We start from the raw sequence: 16,081 nt of genomic DNA, 5'->3' as shown, positions 1-16,081 counted from the left end.
TATGGTACAAAAATAACTTTTGATCAAATGTAGATCAACATAGAATATTTTGGAAATATTTGTAATGTAAATAGCAGTAGCATAGCAATTATGCAGCACAGAGAGAGAGAGAGAAAGAGAAAAAGAGAGTTAGTTAAAAAGAGAGTCAAAGTACCTGTATTACTCAAAGGCCTTTGTTCCTTGATCTTGCTGAAGATATTTTAGTTATTGAACATTCCGACCATGCCGATGGGATCAGACTTTATGAGAGAGAGAGAGAGAGAGTAAGGTAGAGAGAGGGTGGGAGACTTAACTGTGTTACTGAGAGTTGAGTAGTTCTTCTATTGCTAGTCGCATTTGTTCTATTTTGTGTAGGAGTGCTGCTCTGGGACAAAGACACTGTACAACATGCCTCAAAATATTCAACTGATACTCCAAATTAACACAGAGGATAAATTAAAGAAATACTCCAGATCTCTCATTAGAACATTATCTGTAACTCTGCACTGGTGTCCACTCCTAAATATAAAAATAACAGACAAAATGTACTTTGAGCGATGCCATAGAAGAACCATTTTTGGCTCCAGAATGATCCATTGTTGCTAATACATATAAATGCATAAAGAACCTTAACACTGAGTGATGGATGTTTAAATCTTTCGAAGGTTCTTCACACTCACACATCTCTTTAACAATATGGTTCTTTGTGGAACCAGAAGTGGTTCTTCTATGGAACTGCTCGAAGAACCCTTTTTAGCACATATTTTTTTTTGAAGGGTGTAGAACATCCCTGTATGTGCAAATAACAGAAAACGTTTTCAAATATACTTACATATTCAAGTCATTGTGGAGTTACTTTAGGGCTGAAAGATGAAAGAGAGATATTTTTATTTTCCCATTTTTAAATCACACGAGCTAACATTTATTGAAGCCCATATCATCAACATGTTGTTTAAAGAGCAAAAAGCAACCAAATACCTCTGTGCTGTGATCTGGAGCTTTCTGCCCTTCTATCAGTGTAGGAGGCAAAATGTTATATTTGGATTTGATGTGTCCCATTTTTTGTTTGGGCCAACCCCTTTTAGTGACTGGAATAACTGACTGGAATGGAGATAAGAGCAGGTGATGCTACCTGGAGGGTGTGGTTGAAGCAGGAAAAGACTTCACATCTTCAAGTCCAGGCTGCTACAGACACTTTCTCTGCTTTGTCTAAGACAATCATTTGTTTATCTTAGCAAACCTTATTTGCTCATAAAACCTGCACTTCTATACTGTGACTCAGCCACAATGGTGATTACAAATATGTCAGGAAATAACCACTACAGTCACAATTAAAAAGATGCTTCATTCTACTGTTTGTCGTTGGATACATTGCTATTTCTAAGGGTAGTGTATAAGCTTATTTGTATTTGCTTTTATTTTGCTTTCTGTTATTTTGTTTAGACAAGGCAATAAAGCCTAAAACAAGCCTTTTTCAATGCTGTCTGAGGTAAAAGTAATTTAACTTGTAGAGAATATTATTTGCAAAATTGGTCTGATAAATTGTAATTAGTTATTTTAGATATTTTCCTTGAATTTCTCAGCCCCAATGACACACATCTTGTTGGCCATGTCTGTATTAAGCTTAATCCTGGACTTAAACAAATAAAATAAAATGCCTACTGATATTAATTGTGTAGCAGGTTTTGTCTGAGAAGAACTATAACAAAGATATTGATTTAGCTGTCATCACTTCATAAATGTAAGGCATAAAACACCAAACTCAGGGTTGTGAATCTATGCCTTATATGGGATTCTGGAAACATCTAATTTTTGACTCAATAGAAATAGAGTTAGAAAGAAGGTGATGATTCCAACTGAAACACCACACGTACAAACACATACTTGCCGTCTCAGTGTCTTTTCCACTAAGTCGCTGGAGGCCACAGTTGACGTCAGGAAGTAAGTGACCACAAGGACAATACATTTAGCTGTTCTGAAAACAGATGACTGTTAAGCTACAAAACAATATATAGCAGATGAAAGAGGACTAAAAGGGAAATAGGAGATATGTGATTATAAGTAAGGAATAAATGTAGATGGCAAATGAGTGTCTAAAGGTCATTAGTTAAATTAAATCCATATGTGTCTAGCCTCTTTGTGTAAATGTGGTGATATCATTAGTTTGGTGGTGATATAATTTAGATCATGGTCAGATATGAAGCTTAGTGCTACAATGATCGTTTTTTTCTATGTATTATTGTCATTAAAAATTCAAACAGGGACCTGGAGGTTGTGGGTTCAGGTCCTGCTCCAGGTAACAGTCTGTGAGGAGTTTGGAGTGTTCACCCTTTGTCTGTGTGGGTTTCCTCTGAGTGCTCCGGTTTCCTCTCATGGTCCAAAACCACACGTTGGTTGGTGGATTCAAAAGTGTCGATAGGTGTGAGTGTGTGTCACCCTGTGAATGACTGGAGCCTCCTCCAGGGTGTGTTCACGCCTTGCGCCCAGTGATTCTGGGTAGGTTCCAGACCCACCGTGACCCTGAACTGGATAAGCAGTTACAGACAATGAATGAATGAATGAACATTCTTCTACTCTTCTGTCTTATTGTAACTGCTGCATAGTATTAAAATGGCAATTGTAATTTTATTCAACAAAAAAAACCCAAAAAATTTGTTTGAAAATGTCAAGCAAGAAGAATTTATAATTCACTGTATTCATTATGTGTTACATCAAGAAATCAATGTGCATTGATTTGTTCTTGGGGATAATATTGTACAAATTGTCCAAATGTACACGTGAACATAGTGTATTAATACTTCATTTTTAGGTTATTTTGTGGAATAAAATCATAATTTTCATTCTTAATGCTACACAGCAGTTACCATAAATGACAAAAGAGCAGGAGAATTTGGAATTATATGTTACAAAAAATAGTAATAATTAAAACTTGTACACCTAATACAATATCATCAAGTTATAGTTTTCTGCAAATGTTAATCAGTTCCTTAAACATCCAGGTTCATAGAATTTACAAGTCACTTGAAACTTCTGTGTGGATGCAGACACACATTGCAGCACACATCCACATCACAAATCTCCTGATAACTCATCCAATACAAATAGCCCTCAAGCCTGCTGAAAAAGCTACAGTGGAGTATACAAAGGGGCCTTTCATGTTGTAATACACATACACACACAGAATAATTTATTATTACATCCTCAATGTTGCCTGTGAGCTCAGATTAGATTATCCATATTAGTGTAGAAAAACAGCACCTCACACACACACTTGTATGTGCATGCAGATGTAACTGTAGTTGGGTGCAGGTGGTGTTGCTGCAGAGGTAGAATGACAGAGTCATACTTGACTGCTGCCTAGGTTTATTTGTCCGTCTCTCTCCTGACTTCATGAAGCCAGATATTTGTGTGTGTGTGTGTCAGTCACAGTGGGTGGGCTGGTCTGAACACACTCTCTGTGCTGAGAATCTAAACCTTGCCTGTTGTCTTTGCCAAACAAACAGTGGAACTGGAAAAACGGTGTGTGTTACCTTGGGCAGGTCAACAGTATAACCATCCAAAGTAATGCTTATACTGGTGCCTGTGCGTTTGGCAAACCCTGAAGGAAAATGAGAAGCATATCCTCGAGCTCTTTAGTCAGACCACAAAGTAGTGTCAGTTACACTACACTGACGTGCCCACAAAAGTCAGTAAGAATTTTTTCATCTTAATGGCTGGCATTTTTGACCACAACTGGAAAAATTCTAACTGCCCTTATGAAAGGATGAGCATTGCAAAACGTATATTGTGATTAGATTGTGACTTATTTTATTCCTTGCAATATAATAAAACACGGAACTTTAATATAAATTGAAAAATGAACATTTTTACCCCAAATTATTGTACAAATAAGTTTTAAAATAGGTGGCGTAGTAGCGCTGTCACACAGCCCCAGGTTCCTGGGGTTGTGGGTTTAAGCCCTGATTTGGGTGACTGTTTTTCTGTGACTGCATGGGCTCCTCCTCACACAGTCCAAAAACACATATTGATTTGGTGTACTGGCCAAGCAAAAATCTGTCAAGGGTGTATTCCTGTCTTGTGCCCAGTGATTCTGGGTAGGCTCCAGCATTTACAAATGCTTTGTAAATATAACATTTACATTTATTGGATTGTTTGATAGGTTTCATTTATTAAAACACACACAGATACTCAAATGAAACAACAAATAATGTACAGGGTGCTCATAATATGATAGTAATGAAATTCAAAATGAACATGATATAGTACTTAATGTTAGTATGTAGTACAACAATTTGAGATGTTAATAATTTTGATTATGTTCTTTTTGCAGAACTAGGAGTGACGATGTGGCTGTGGACCCCAGTTTGGAGATTCCTCCTGTTCTCCCTGCTGATACTTCCCTGGACGCTCTGTGGTGCATGTCCAAAAGACTGTACATGCAATTCTCCACAATACATCTTCTGCATCCAACGGCGCTCCTCTTCGATGCCCCTCAATCTACCTGCCTCCACACAAGATCTGTATGTGTTCCAGAATGGCATCAATTCCTTGCAAAAGCAGGACTTCCTCAGTTTGTCTGAGCTGAAGATGCTCGACCTGAGCCAAAATGCGCTAACAGAGATTCCAGATGGCGTTTTTGGGTCGCTATCTTCACTACACAATCTAGACCTCTCTTCAAATCTCATTACTCACATATCCAAGGACAGCTTTGCTGGGCTAGTAAATTTGGAGAGGCTGTATCTCCACAACAACCGCATCAAGAGCATCTACCCAGCTGCATTTAAAGATCTAAAGAACTTGCTGGAGCTGAAGCTGCAGGGAAATAAGATCAATATATTTCCTATTCTCCATCTACCCAGATTGCTCCTGTTAGATCTAAGCTCTAACAGCCTTCCTGCTCCTGGACCTGCTGACCTCCAGACACCACACCTGGAGTCGCTGAAGTTAGCTGGACTGGGATTGACTGACTTGGATGAAGGATTAATGAAAAGTTTGGGGAACCTGCATGATCTGGATGTGTCTCAAAACCAGCTAGCAAGAATGCCCCCTGCACTAAAATCAGCGAGAGGGCTGATCCGTCTTAACCTCGCTTCTAACCCTTTAGGCCCACTCAAGCAAGAGGACTTCCAGAATCTAGTAGGATTGCAGAAGTTGGACCTAAGTAGCCTGAATCTGCAAGGGTTCCCTGAGGGTTTTTTCCAGATGCTCCCAAAATTGAACCATCTCACAGCTGCAGAAAACCCATTCAACTGCTTGTGTCCACTTGCATGGTTCCCCAACTGGCTGAAAGAGAAAAATATTGAACTTGGTCAGCCAGAGGTGACACGCTGCCACTTTCCCCCTGTAAATGCAGGCAAAATGCTGGCTGAACTGGAAAAAAAGGATTTTGGATGTCCCACATCCACCACTGAGCTGTCTGATTCACTTACCAGCAGCAGCACACGCAGTCCACCAGAAGCCACAACTGCTATGCAGACCACTCAGGCCTTCCTTCCTCTGGATCCTACTGAGGAGCCATCCACTGAGACAGACTTACATCTATCTCCTGAGGAAACAGCTTCTCCCAGCACCTACAAGGAACCTGAAGAATACATGTGTCCCTCAAACATCTGCCTGAATGGGGGCACATGCAGGTTTGATGAACAGGGACAAGTGGATTGTCTGTGTCCTCCAGTCACATCTGGAATTTACTGTGAGCATCTGGGCAAATCCCAGTCTCCTCCATTGAATCCGAGGGTTTATGTGGTAGCCACAGTAGCTGTTCTAGACAACATCAGCTCCCATCATGTAACCAGCACCTCTATCACACTTGACCTTCATCGTTACATCGAATCGCGGCCACACATCCGTGGAATTCGCCTGACTTTCCGAAACTTGTCTGGACCTGACCGAAGACCCATACAGCTCAGCGTGCCTCCATCCTACCCTGAGTATACATTGAGAGGGCTGCAGCCCAACTGCACCTACTCTGTATGTGCCAGCCCACTCGGTGAGCCAGTGGATGACATGGTGTCCTGCATGGAGGCTCGCACTGCAGGAAGCTTACCTCCATCTCATGAACCCAGTATGATTATAAGTGAACCTTCCTCTACTCTTGTACCCATAATAATAGCAGTGGCTGTGGTCATGGCAGTGGCCATAATTGCAGCAGTGGTGGTGATTTCTCGCAGGAGAAGGGCCAAAAGTCCTGAAGATCTGGATCTTGGGGAGCCGACTCCTTTTGAGTTAGAAGGCGTCAAGGCATGCTTGGAAAATGGGACTGGACATCCAAAGCATCCAGAGATCATGCCCTGCCCACAAGTATCTCATGGTGGCATGGAATATGCAATGCCGCTGATCCAAGAACAGTTTGCTGCCAACAACAACACAGATGCTCGGATACCTTCATATATTAAAATGCAAAAAAGTGCTGCTTAGGCTCCAGGCCCCTGGAGGGCAATGGAGGGGACCCATTACCCCTGCAGGCGGGTGAAGTGTAGACACCGCACAGGGTGGGCAAATGAGCAGTTTGCAACATTTTTAGACATGTCTGAGTGTTAAAACTGAATTTTTAAAAGTATTTGAAACAAGTGCAATTGCCAACTTAAGGTATTCTGTGTTGCTAAGACAATAGTGCCTTTTTTGCATGTAAAAAATGTCAAGCTTCAATTGCATAGCTCTCTAATGAAACTAGAAACCACACATTATTAAGTACTGTGTTGTTGGACAGGAGAACACTGTTTTAAATAACTCTTTGTGCCTAGTGATGCTGGTGCTAGGACAAAGAGAAGAACATGATAAAAGAAGCGTAGGATGGAAATCTAAAAGACATTTACCATATCAGGCTTTAGACTTTGTACCTTTTTTCTCCACCTGACTGGACTTGTATTGGCCTATCAACCTTGCTACCTGGTCTAGAGATTGAAGATCAATGTGAATTTATTTTGTTCATTTTAGACATAAAGGAAAGGACCAGTACTTATTGACTATATGGAAAAATGGAAGTTACTAAATTTCCAAATGGATGTACAAGGGCATGTTTTCTTTCTCTAGAGGGGGAAAAAAAACATACACTGACGCAAGATGCGTTAACTGTCCTTGCTCGTCTGAGATACTGTGCACTGATTTGAGCTTAGGCTCTGTGACTAAGTCCTTTAAAAGGTCTAAAGATGAGATCATGGACAGCTTCTTCAGATAACTTTCCTTCATGCTGCAGCTTCAAAGATGCCTCCTTACCAGTTGTGTCCTTTTACAGAGATTTGCTGTGAAAAACAAAACCTACCATGAAGATAATGTTTATCCCTTTTGTATAGTTTGTTTTTTTTTATGTGAAGGTTTTCTTTTCTCTGAGCTAATATTTTATTTTTTTAATTTAGGTTTTTGTATCTTGAAACCATTGAGATGATTACCCCTACCATCAATATTATACTTGCTTTGTGAGTGTATGACTAGCATGCATCTTCCATCCACATAGAGAGAGGCTGGTTTGTAGTCCATCATCTGACATTTGTCTTAATGGCAGATTTCATTTTTAATTATTAGACTTCACTGTTGAGCCTTCTGGAGGTGTCGTGGGCTTAATTTAGTGAAACACCTATGAGGGTGGTGTCTACCTGATGACCCCTGTTAAGGGCTAGTGATGCATTGGGTGGTTTGGGTACTCATGTGATGGGCTCAATGAGTAAGCATAGTTGTTAAGGATAGCTGGTTGTGAATAATAAATGGCTATAGCAACCTTTGTGTTAAGGATTCAAACAATGGAATTTTGTGGCTACAGTTTGGAAGAGAGTGTGATGGGCCCTATGTTATACACTAAGGATTTGGCATAGGATATTTTACATCTTATCCTGTGTATGATTATAATGAATTACACATGATGAAACAGATACTGAAAGGCACACTAGATAAGATATAGTAGTTTTGCTCCTGGGCTCCCCCCTACAGTTGCAGAATGTGATTAATGTTTACAGCAGAGTCCTGAACTCAAGGGAGATTATATTATATTACTTTATACAGGACAGCTGTTAAATTAATCTATGTAAATTGCCAGCATAAGCTACAGCCTCCATTTTAACAAGAATCCAAAAGCTGTACAAATGTAAAAATTATGAAAGTATCATAAAATGCAATTAATTGTTTAAATACATAAACAATTTTCATGATATAAATAGAAAGATTCCTCATTTAAACTGACTGATAAACCAGAACAGTTACTCAATGTAATTTTGTCTTAAAGGTCATTATGATTGACCCATGAGTGCTGTAATGGTTAATGCAAATTATTGCAGTGGCAATCTTTAAATAAATTATCTTCATACAGTACACCAACACAAAAACAAAGAACAAATATGAAATTCAGAGTCCTTGCCAAACTGAAGGAAGTACTTACTCTGTTGTAGGTTGTTAGGCTCAAAAGTTTGCACTCTGTGTGTGTGGCCTTTGCTGCCAACAGACTATGACAACATTTAATGCTCTGTGAACTTTGTGTTTATCCATGGTCTTGTTTGGAACTGAGAATTGTTTTTGAGTCATGTTTTAACAAAGCCACTCCTTTGTCTGCTGTTTGATCTGAAGTCAAAGTGCAGAACAGAACAACAGAAGTAGCTTGGGTCAGTCAGTTAGTGAGATTGTGGAAGGATGGTGTTATGACACAGTGGATCTTTTTAGAAACACTTGCCCACTGACCTTGCTCTATAATCACAATACGCCACAATTATTGCCACCCCTGGTAAAGATGAGTAAAAACTTAATCTTTGTTGAGAAAATTCCAACCTTAATGAATTCATAGTAAATTCATTCTAAGAAAAAAAGCACAATAAGAGTAGTTACTTATTTTATATTTAACAGTGGGTATCAGCTTATATTCATATTCTTAGCTTTAAAATGTCCAGGTATTTTAAGGTGAATCCCAGTACCCTAACAAGGTTCCCCACAGCTTTAGGAGGAAAAAAAGCCCCACAATCTCACAGACCCTACGCCACGCTTATATTTAACAGTGGGTATCAGGTTCTTTTTCAGTGCAGTCATCCTTCTGACTATACTAAAGAAATCCTGTCAAATGACAAGGTGCTTATATTTGTGGTTGGATGACAGAAAATCTTGCCATGCCTACCAAATAATCTAGAAGTGGGGGCTAGATTCAAAGTTGAAAGAGGAAATATGTGCTGCCTTCACTACCCAAGTTTAAAGGCAGTGTAATTATTAGTGGAATTACAGAAAAAAAAACTGGGGAAGATATCTAAAATAAGAAAAAAAAAAAGAATGTTTCAGACCAAATTTCTGGTAAAATGTGTATCTATTGTAATGTGCATGGATTTTCTACTTTAATCTAACCTTATCTTTCAAATTTCATCAGCAGTGTATTTATAACTAATTATGACATGCCAGTCTGACTTCATAGAAAACAATATCAGCTTGAGGACTGATTGGTTATTCCAGAGTCTTCTGTTGACCGTAGCACTCTTACACAAGTGCAGGCCATTTGGCACAGACAGACTCTGCACATCCAAACATTAAAACTGGAAAGAGGAGCCTCATCACACAGCAAGAGGGTCTCAAACTATTTGAAGCATTTTTAAACTCTTCTTTCAAGTTCCTTATTTACATTGGGAAGTTTATTATTTTTCTCTGTAATATTTTGTGTATACAGAACTGAGGCTTGGTCTTTTTTTTTTTTTTTTATAAAGTAAAAGCACATACATGTACACATGTTTTTTAAAAAAAAAAAACCTGATGTCTTTAAAAAAAATACAGGAAGAAAAAAAATGTGCTTTTTTCTGCATTCTTTCTTGATGAAATCTTACTCTGGGATTGTGCAAAGCTCTGTAACTTTGAAGGAAAAACAAAGTAACCTGCTGAGACACTCAGAGATTCACATTCACAGATCAAGGGAACAGATCCTGGATCACATTTTGCCTTTGCTAATACTTATAAGGATGATAGCATGTGTGGAAAAATGCAAAATGGGAACTCTACAGTTGTCAGCTGATTTCTGTTACTGGAAATTTTAGGTTAGTTTTTTATATCAAGGTTTTTATAGCAAGGTTCAATCTTTATTGGACGGAGCAATAGTTGATCACGTAATTCTTCCAAATAGTGATAAGTGATAATTCAACAAAAGTCACCATCAATATTGCAGGCACCAGCCGGTCCAGTGTTTCTTCTGAAATTAAAAGGTACTAAAAGCAATTTTTGCCCCTACACTTTAAAGGCAATATAGAAGATTCTGGAGAACTGTCGTTTTGTTCTCACTCTTCCCATTTGTGTTCATTTAGAAGCTTGCAGATTATTTTGCATGCTTGACACAGATCATATGATTTTACGAACCAAAAGTCTTGGTCTGGTATACTAGACTTGCTGTATCTCTAATGGCAATAAACAGGCATCTGGAGTTTTTTAGACAACAGAGAGAACTCCAAACGAACAGAGTTGAGGATATTGTTCTTGTAACACTCCTATTGTCTAACTTGGTAATCTGTGTAATATACAGCATCAATTAAGCTCAGTAGACACGGGAAATATAGGAGTTTGCTACTTTAAGGACCAGTATGTCTAGGCTGGTTAAGGAGGTGGGGGTGTGTGTCAGCATGAACCACAAACAAGAAAAAGTAAAAGATTGGCTTTACTTAAAAATATACATATACTATTAAACATACAAAACACAAGATATGGCTTGTGAGACATTATTGTTGCTATTTATGTAGCTTGTTCTAAGTTTACACCTTTAAATTTCAATAAACCCAACAAATAATATCTAATAAATCAAGTAATATAAAAAATAAAATACAAAAAAATGTTAAACCATTAGTTGCCATCGCCATCAATTTCACAGAAGGGTTCTAAGATGAAATGGGGAAATCCACTCTCTAGGACTTCCAATGCCCTCTAAAAACCTGACCTGCTTAAGCAAAACAGGTACAGTAAACATATCTAAATCACACTGACCTTCACTCTTAGTTATATTCAATCTCTTGTTATTACATCACGTAATAATAACATTACAGTACACAAAGTTTCTTACTAACTAAAACAACTTTTCACATACAGGTCTTCAGAACCATAACATACAAGGTAAGTATTTCACATTTTGCATGTACTTTTCCCATACAATAAAGTTAAAATATTTTCTCTTTTCTTTGCAGATATAAAACCCAAAGAGATAATTCATTCACAACATATACTACATTCAATAAAACTTTCTATATCCAACCAATAGTGATTTCTCTTTAATTATACACAAACCCATTTTAAGAACTAAATGGAATATACCCCTGGGATGAATGTACAGCTGTTAGTCAGTTTTCTTCAAAAGCTCTAGAACCAGCAACTGCTATGAGTAAAAAAACCTTCATTTATTTGACATTAATTTAATTTTGCTTTAAACTGAGTTAAAACCAACAGTTTTACTATATTTTAGCTTTATTTAAACTTTTATCCAGTTTTTATTAAGTAATCTTGTCCATGTATATTACTGAACTGAGTATTATATTAGACTATGTGGTCTTGTAGCATAGCTAGCGAGAATGCCGTTAAACTCGTCAAAAACTGTTTATAAGTTATAAACCACAGAGAGTCTTCTCGACACTGTGTCAACTATTGGTAGCTGTATCTTCAAACAGGTACTTTTTTAACAACAAAGAACTGTGATTTTAATTGTTATTTAGGCTAACTGGGAGCTACACTTCCTTCCTCCAGGGCATGATGAGAGAAAAGAACAATAAAAAAGAAAAAACGCTATTTGCTGCATTAGCTATCACCAATAAGCAGCAGCTGAGGCGGGACAAACTAAATTGTCCAATATGATTGGCTACATCTTAGTGCATCAGACTCAGCTCAATCAAATTAACCCCTAAACTGCTAAGGAGCTTTAAACTGTGAGTTATCTGTATCTCACATGAAATGGGGGTTACATTCTGCTCCTGCTTTTTGCTTTTTTTGCTGTTTTGAAGTACTTAAAGAGATGGCTAACTGACCGGTAAACACAGACCGGAAGTGTTACAAAACAAAACAACTTGAGATACAAAAGGGTTTGTGTGGTATTTCAAAAAGTGAATAGAGATTTTCAGACAAGTTAAACTTTAGCCAAGTACAAACACCAGTTTATCTGTCAAACATACTGTTCCACCTTAAAAGATGCAGAGCTTCTGAACGTAAAGAAACCAGAGAGAAGAGTGTTTCACTATTATTCTAGATGTCCCTTTAAATAATTTTACTTTAACTGCAAAAAATAAGTCAAATGTTACCCACCTATGGAGCAAGAATAAAGCAACATCCTCATTCCTTTTCATGTTTTTTAAACTCCGCCATAAGAATGCCTCCAGATGCTATTTCTTCACTGTCCCTTAGTGGGCAATGGAGGGAGAGTACACGAGTCATTTCAGACAGAGATACTTTCAGACTGAGCCAGGGATTCATACAAACACCGGAACCTTTTACAGTTTGGAAACAGACCTGAGCTAGCAAATACTGAGTTCTATGAATTATATGAAAAGTGTATGAGATTAAAACTGTGAACATTACATTTAATGCAGCACTAGCCTCTACTTTTCCTGAAAGACTTTATACTAGATGTTGGAACATTGCAGTTAAGACTTGCTGGCATTCTTGATTAGTTCTAGATCACAAATGCCACTTGAGTTTGTTCCACAGGTTTTAGACGTCCCTCCATCACTGCAGAAAACATTTCCACTGCTCCTCAACCCAATGCTGAACTTTCAGACCATTGGTCTATGTAACTTGTAAGTTTAATTCTTATTAAAGAAATTGCTCAATGAAATAAATATTGATTTAAAATAAATACACACTAATGTAACAAAAGTATTTTTGGAATAACTTCACTCAAGCACAGGGTTATCGTTAGTAAAGCCATCATATGACTCTAATTAAAATGAATAAAATTATGAAAAAAAAAGAATGGAATATAATATACTATAATAATATAAATAATATACCACAGCCTTGTTAATTAATAGTTTTAGGGATTTTAACTTTATATTTTCATGTGTAGCACCACAATACACAACCCAGTCAACCTCTCTCTCTCTCTCTCTCTCTCTCTCTCTCGCTTTTGTTGTCATTTTCCTGTGTCCATAGTAACAAAATAAACATTGTGAATAAGGTCTGTGCCCAGTAAATGGTCAGTTCTCAGGTATGTGGACCACGCAGTGATGACAAAGCAGTAGTAAAATCCAGATGCACACGTACACACTTTTGCAGAATTTTGGTTCAGTTCAGGGTCAGAATGTAACTGTCCTCTGAATTTTTAGTGATCAATATATTCAAAAATTAAGGTTTTATTTATTTATTTTATTGGTAGATGAATGGGTTATACAGAACTGCAGACACAGAAGAAGAACCTGAGTAAGTGCATGCTTGTGCATTCTGTATTTATTTACCAACTCAACTGATCTTGTGGACTTCCTGTGCTGTGGCTCCAGTCACCTGACTGCAAGTATCAACTGAAACCCATTCTAAAGGTGTTAAGTACCACTACTGATTCAATTAGGGAAACAATCAGCTCGAGGGAGTTTCAGCTGTGACAACTCCCTCAGGCCTTTTGTTCTCTACCAAACTGTCAGTGGGCAGTCTCAGCTGGGACAATCAATCACCAACACAGGACAGCTATGTGAGATCTCCATTACAAAAAATGAATGAACCCTCTGAAGCGTCAGCGAAGCGTCAGCCTTTCTGGGGTAAAGACATAACGTGTCTCCCAATCGTGTCCCCCAAGCGAGGCCACCAAACAAACAAACTAAACCTAATTTTCCTCCTTCCACAATGTGTCCCTACCCCATCTCTCCTCTCTCTGGAACTCGCAGGCGCTTCTACTTCCACAGACGGAAACGAAACCTTGATAACCTTCGCTCTCTTTATCACACATCCACACCCATAACCAATTCCTTCTCAATAGGTCTATGGAACTGTCAGTCTGCAGTAAACAAAGCAGACTTCATCTCCGCCTATGCAAACCATCTTTCACTAGACATCCTAGCCCTCACTGAGACTTGGATCAAACCGGAAAACAGCGCTACCCCCACTGCTCTCTCCATCAACTACAGATTCTCCCATACACCACGGCCTGGTAAAAGAGGTGGTGTTACGGGGCTGTTGATTTCCAACACATGGAAATATACTCAGTTCGAATCATCAGTCTCATACAGCTCCTTCGAATTCCATGCCATCCTGATGACTGCACCAGTAAAAATGTATGTGGTCGTTGTATACCGTCCCCCAGGGCAACTGGGTGATTTCCTAGAAGAACTAGACACTCTGCTTTCATCCATCCCTGAACATGACTGTCCCATGCTCATTCTCGGTGACATGAACATCCACCTTGACACTCCGGCTGCTGCTGACTTCTTCTCTCTGACCCACTCCTTTGGGCTACAGCAGGTATGCACCCCCTCAACTCACAAAGCAGGTAATGCACTTGATCTCATTCTCACCAAACACTGCCTAATTAACTCTGTAATTGTTACTCCTCTACATCTCTCTGACCATTACTTTATTCAGCTAAATGCTTGTCTCCCTCAGCAACCCACTGTGTCCGCTCCCCCTGTCCCCTTCCGGCGCAATCTCCGCAACCTATCTCCCACCCACTTCTCTGCCCTTGTGACTTCTGCTCTCCCACCCCCCAGCACCTTCTCATCTCTTGAGGTCAATGACGCCACAGAGTCACTCTGCACAACACTGAGCTCCAGCTTAGATCGCCTGTGCCCTCTGACTACCAGACCCGCAAGACCCATGCAGCCCCACCCGTGGCTTACTGACTCCCTTCGATCAATGCGCACTAACCTCAGAGCTGCTGAGAGGAGATGGCGAAAAACAAAAGACCCATCACACCTGACACAACTACAATCCCTGCTCTCAGCCTTCTCAACAAATGTCACCATTGCAAAAAAGAAATTCTACCAAGACAAAATCAACAATGCTACTGACACCCGGAAGCTGTTTTCAACCTTCAAGTCTCTGCGGAACCCTCCACCTCCACCCTCTGCAACCAACCTCACCGCTGATGCATTTGCTGACTTCTTCACCAGCAAAGTTGCTGCAATCAGCAGCCGGTTTTCTGACCCCTCTACACAGCCTCCGGCTCCCCCTTCGAATCCTCCTAAACCTACTGCTTCCTTCCCTTCTTTCACTCCTCTCACAGAAGACGAGGTATCAAATCTTCTTAGAGGTGGCCATCCCACATCCTGTCCACTGGATCCCATTCCTACCACCCTACTGCAAACCATAGCCCCGTCCATTGTGTCCGCAGCCACTCATGTAATCAATTCCTCACTAACCTCTGGAACATTTCCAAACACCTTCAAGCAAGCTCAAGTAAGACCTCTACTCAAAAAACCTGCTCTTGCTCCTTCTATAGTAGAGAACTACCGACCAGTCTCTCTCCTCCCCTTCCTGTCTAAAATCATTGAAAGAGCTGTCTTTAAGCAGGCAACAAAATTCCTCTCCCAACATAACCTTCTTGACTCGAACCAATCCGGCTTCAAGAGCGGCCACTCGACAGAAACTGCACTTCTGTCAGTAATGGAAGCTCTTAAAGATCCAAAAGTAACAGGTCAATCCTCAGTTCTCATTCTGCTCGACCTATCAGCAGCATTTGATACGGTCAACCACCACATCTTACTAAACAAACTCACTGACATGGGCTTCAAGAACAATGCACTCTCCTGGTTTGAGTCTTATCTCACTGGACGATCCTTCAGTGTGTCATGGCTTGGACAAACATCAGCGCGACACCACCTCACCACAGGTGTGCCCCAAGGCTCGGTGCTGGGACCCCTCCTCTTTGCCTTGTACACTACCTCTCTAGGCCCAATCATACATTCGCACGGCTTCTCCTATCACTGCTATGCAGATGACACACAGCTCTATTTATCCTTTCCTCCAGGAGACACTTCAGTGGCAACTCGAATCTCTGACTGTCTCTCTGACATATCTACATGGATGAAGGAACATCACCTCCAATTGAATTTATCCAAAACTGAACTACTGGTCCTCCCAGCCAAGCAAGCTATTTCAGCATCAGCATCAAGCTAGGGTCCCTATCAGTGTCTCCCACCAAGGTTGTAAGAAACCTAGGTGTCATGGTTGATGACCAGCTGACCTTCGCAGATCA

The 16,081-nt window shown here is 39.7% G+C and overlaps 1 protein-coding gene across 1 annotated transcript in view; it reads left to right on the top strand.

Moving 5' to 3' along the window:
• Positions 1 to 9,707, top strand: part of LOC136676605 (vasorin-like) — a 28,219-nt gene extending 18,512 nt beyond the window's left edge. Inside the window, exon 2 of the mRNA XM_066653711.1 lies at positions 4,310 to 9,707. Coding sequence (XP_066509808.1) covers positions 4,324 to 6,396 — 2,073 coding nt within the window. The 5' untranslated portion in view covers positions 4,310 to 4,323 and the 3' untranslated portion in view covers positions 6,397 to 9,707. The remainder of the gene's footprint in view (positions 1 to 4,309) is intronic.
• Positions 9,708 to 16,081: the final 6,374 nt, after the last annotated feature.

Source organism: Hoplias malabaricus, chromosome X2, assembly GCF_029633855.1.
Source record: "Hoplias malabaricus isolate fHopMal1 chromosome X2, fHopMal1.hap1, whole genome shotgun sequence".
In the NCBI taxonomy this organism is placed as follows: domain Eukaryota; kingdom Metazoa; phylum Chordata; class Actinopteri; order Characiformes; family Erythrinidae; genus Hoplias; species Hoplias malabaricus.
The sequence above is the reverse complement of the archived record's forward strand: the minus strand, read 5'-3'. Positions and strand labels throughout refer to the sequence as shown.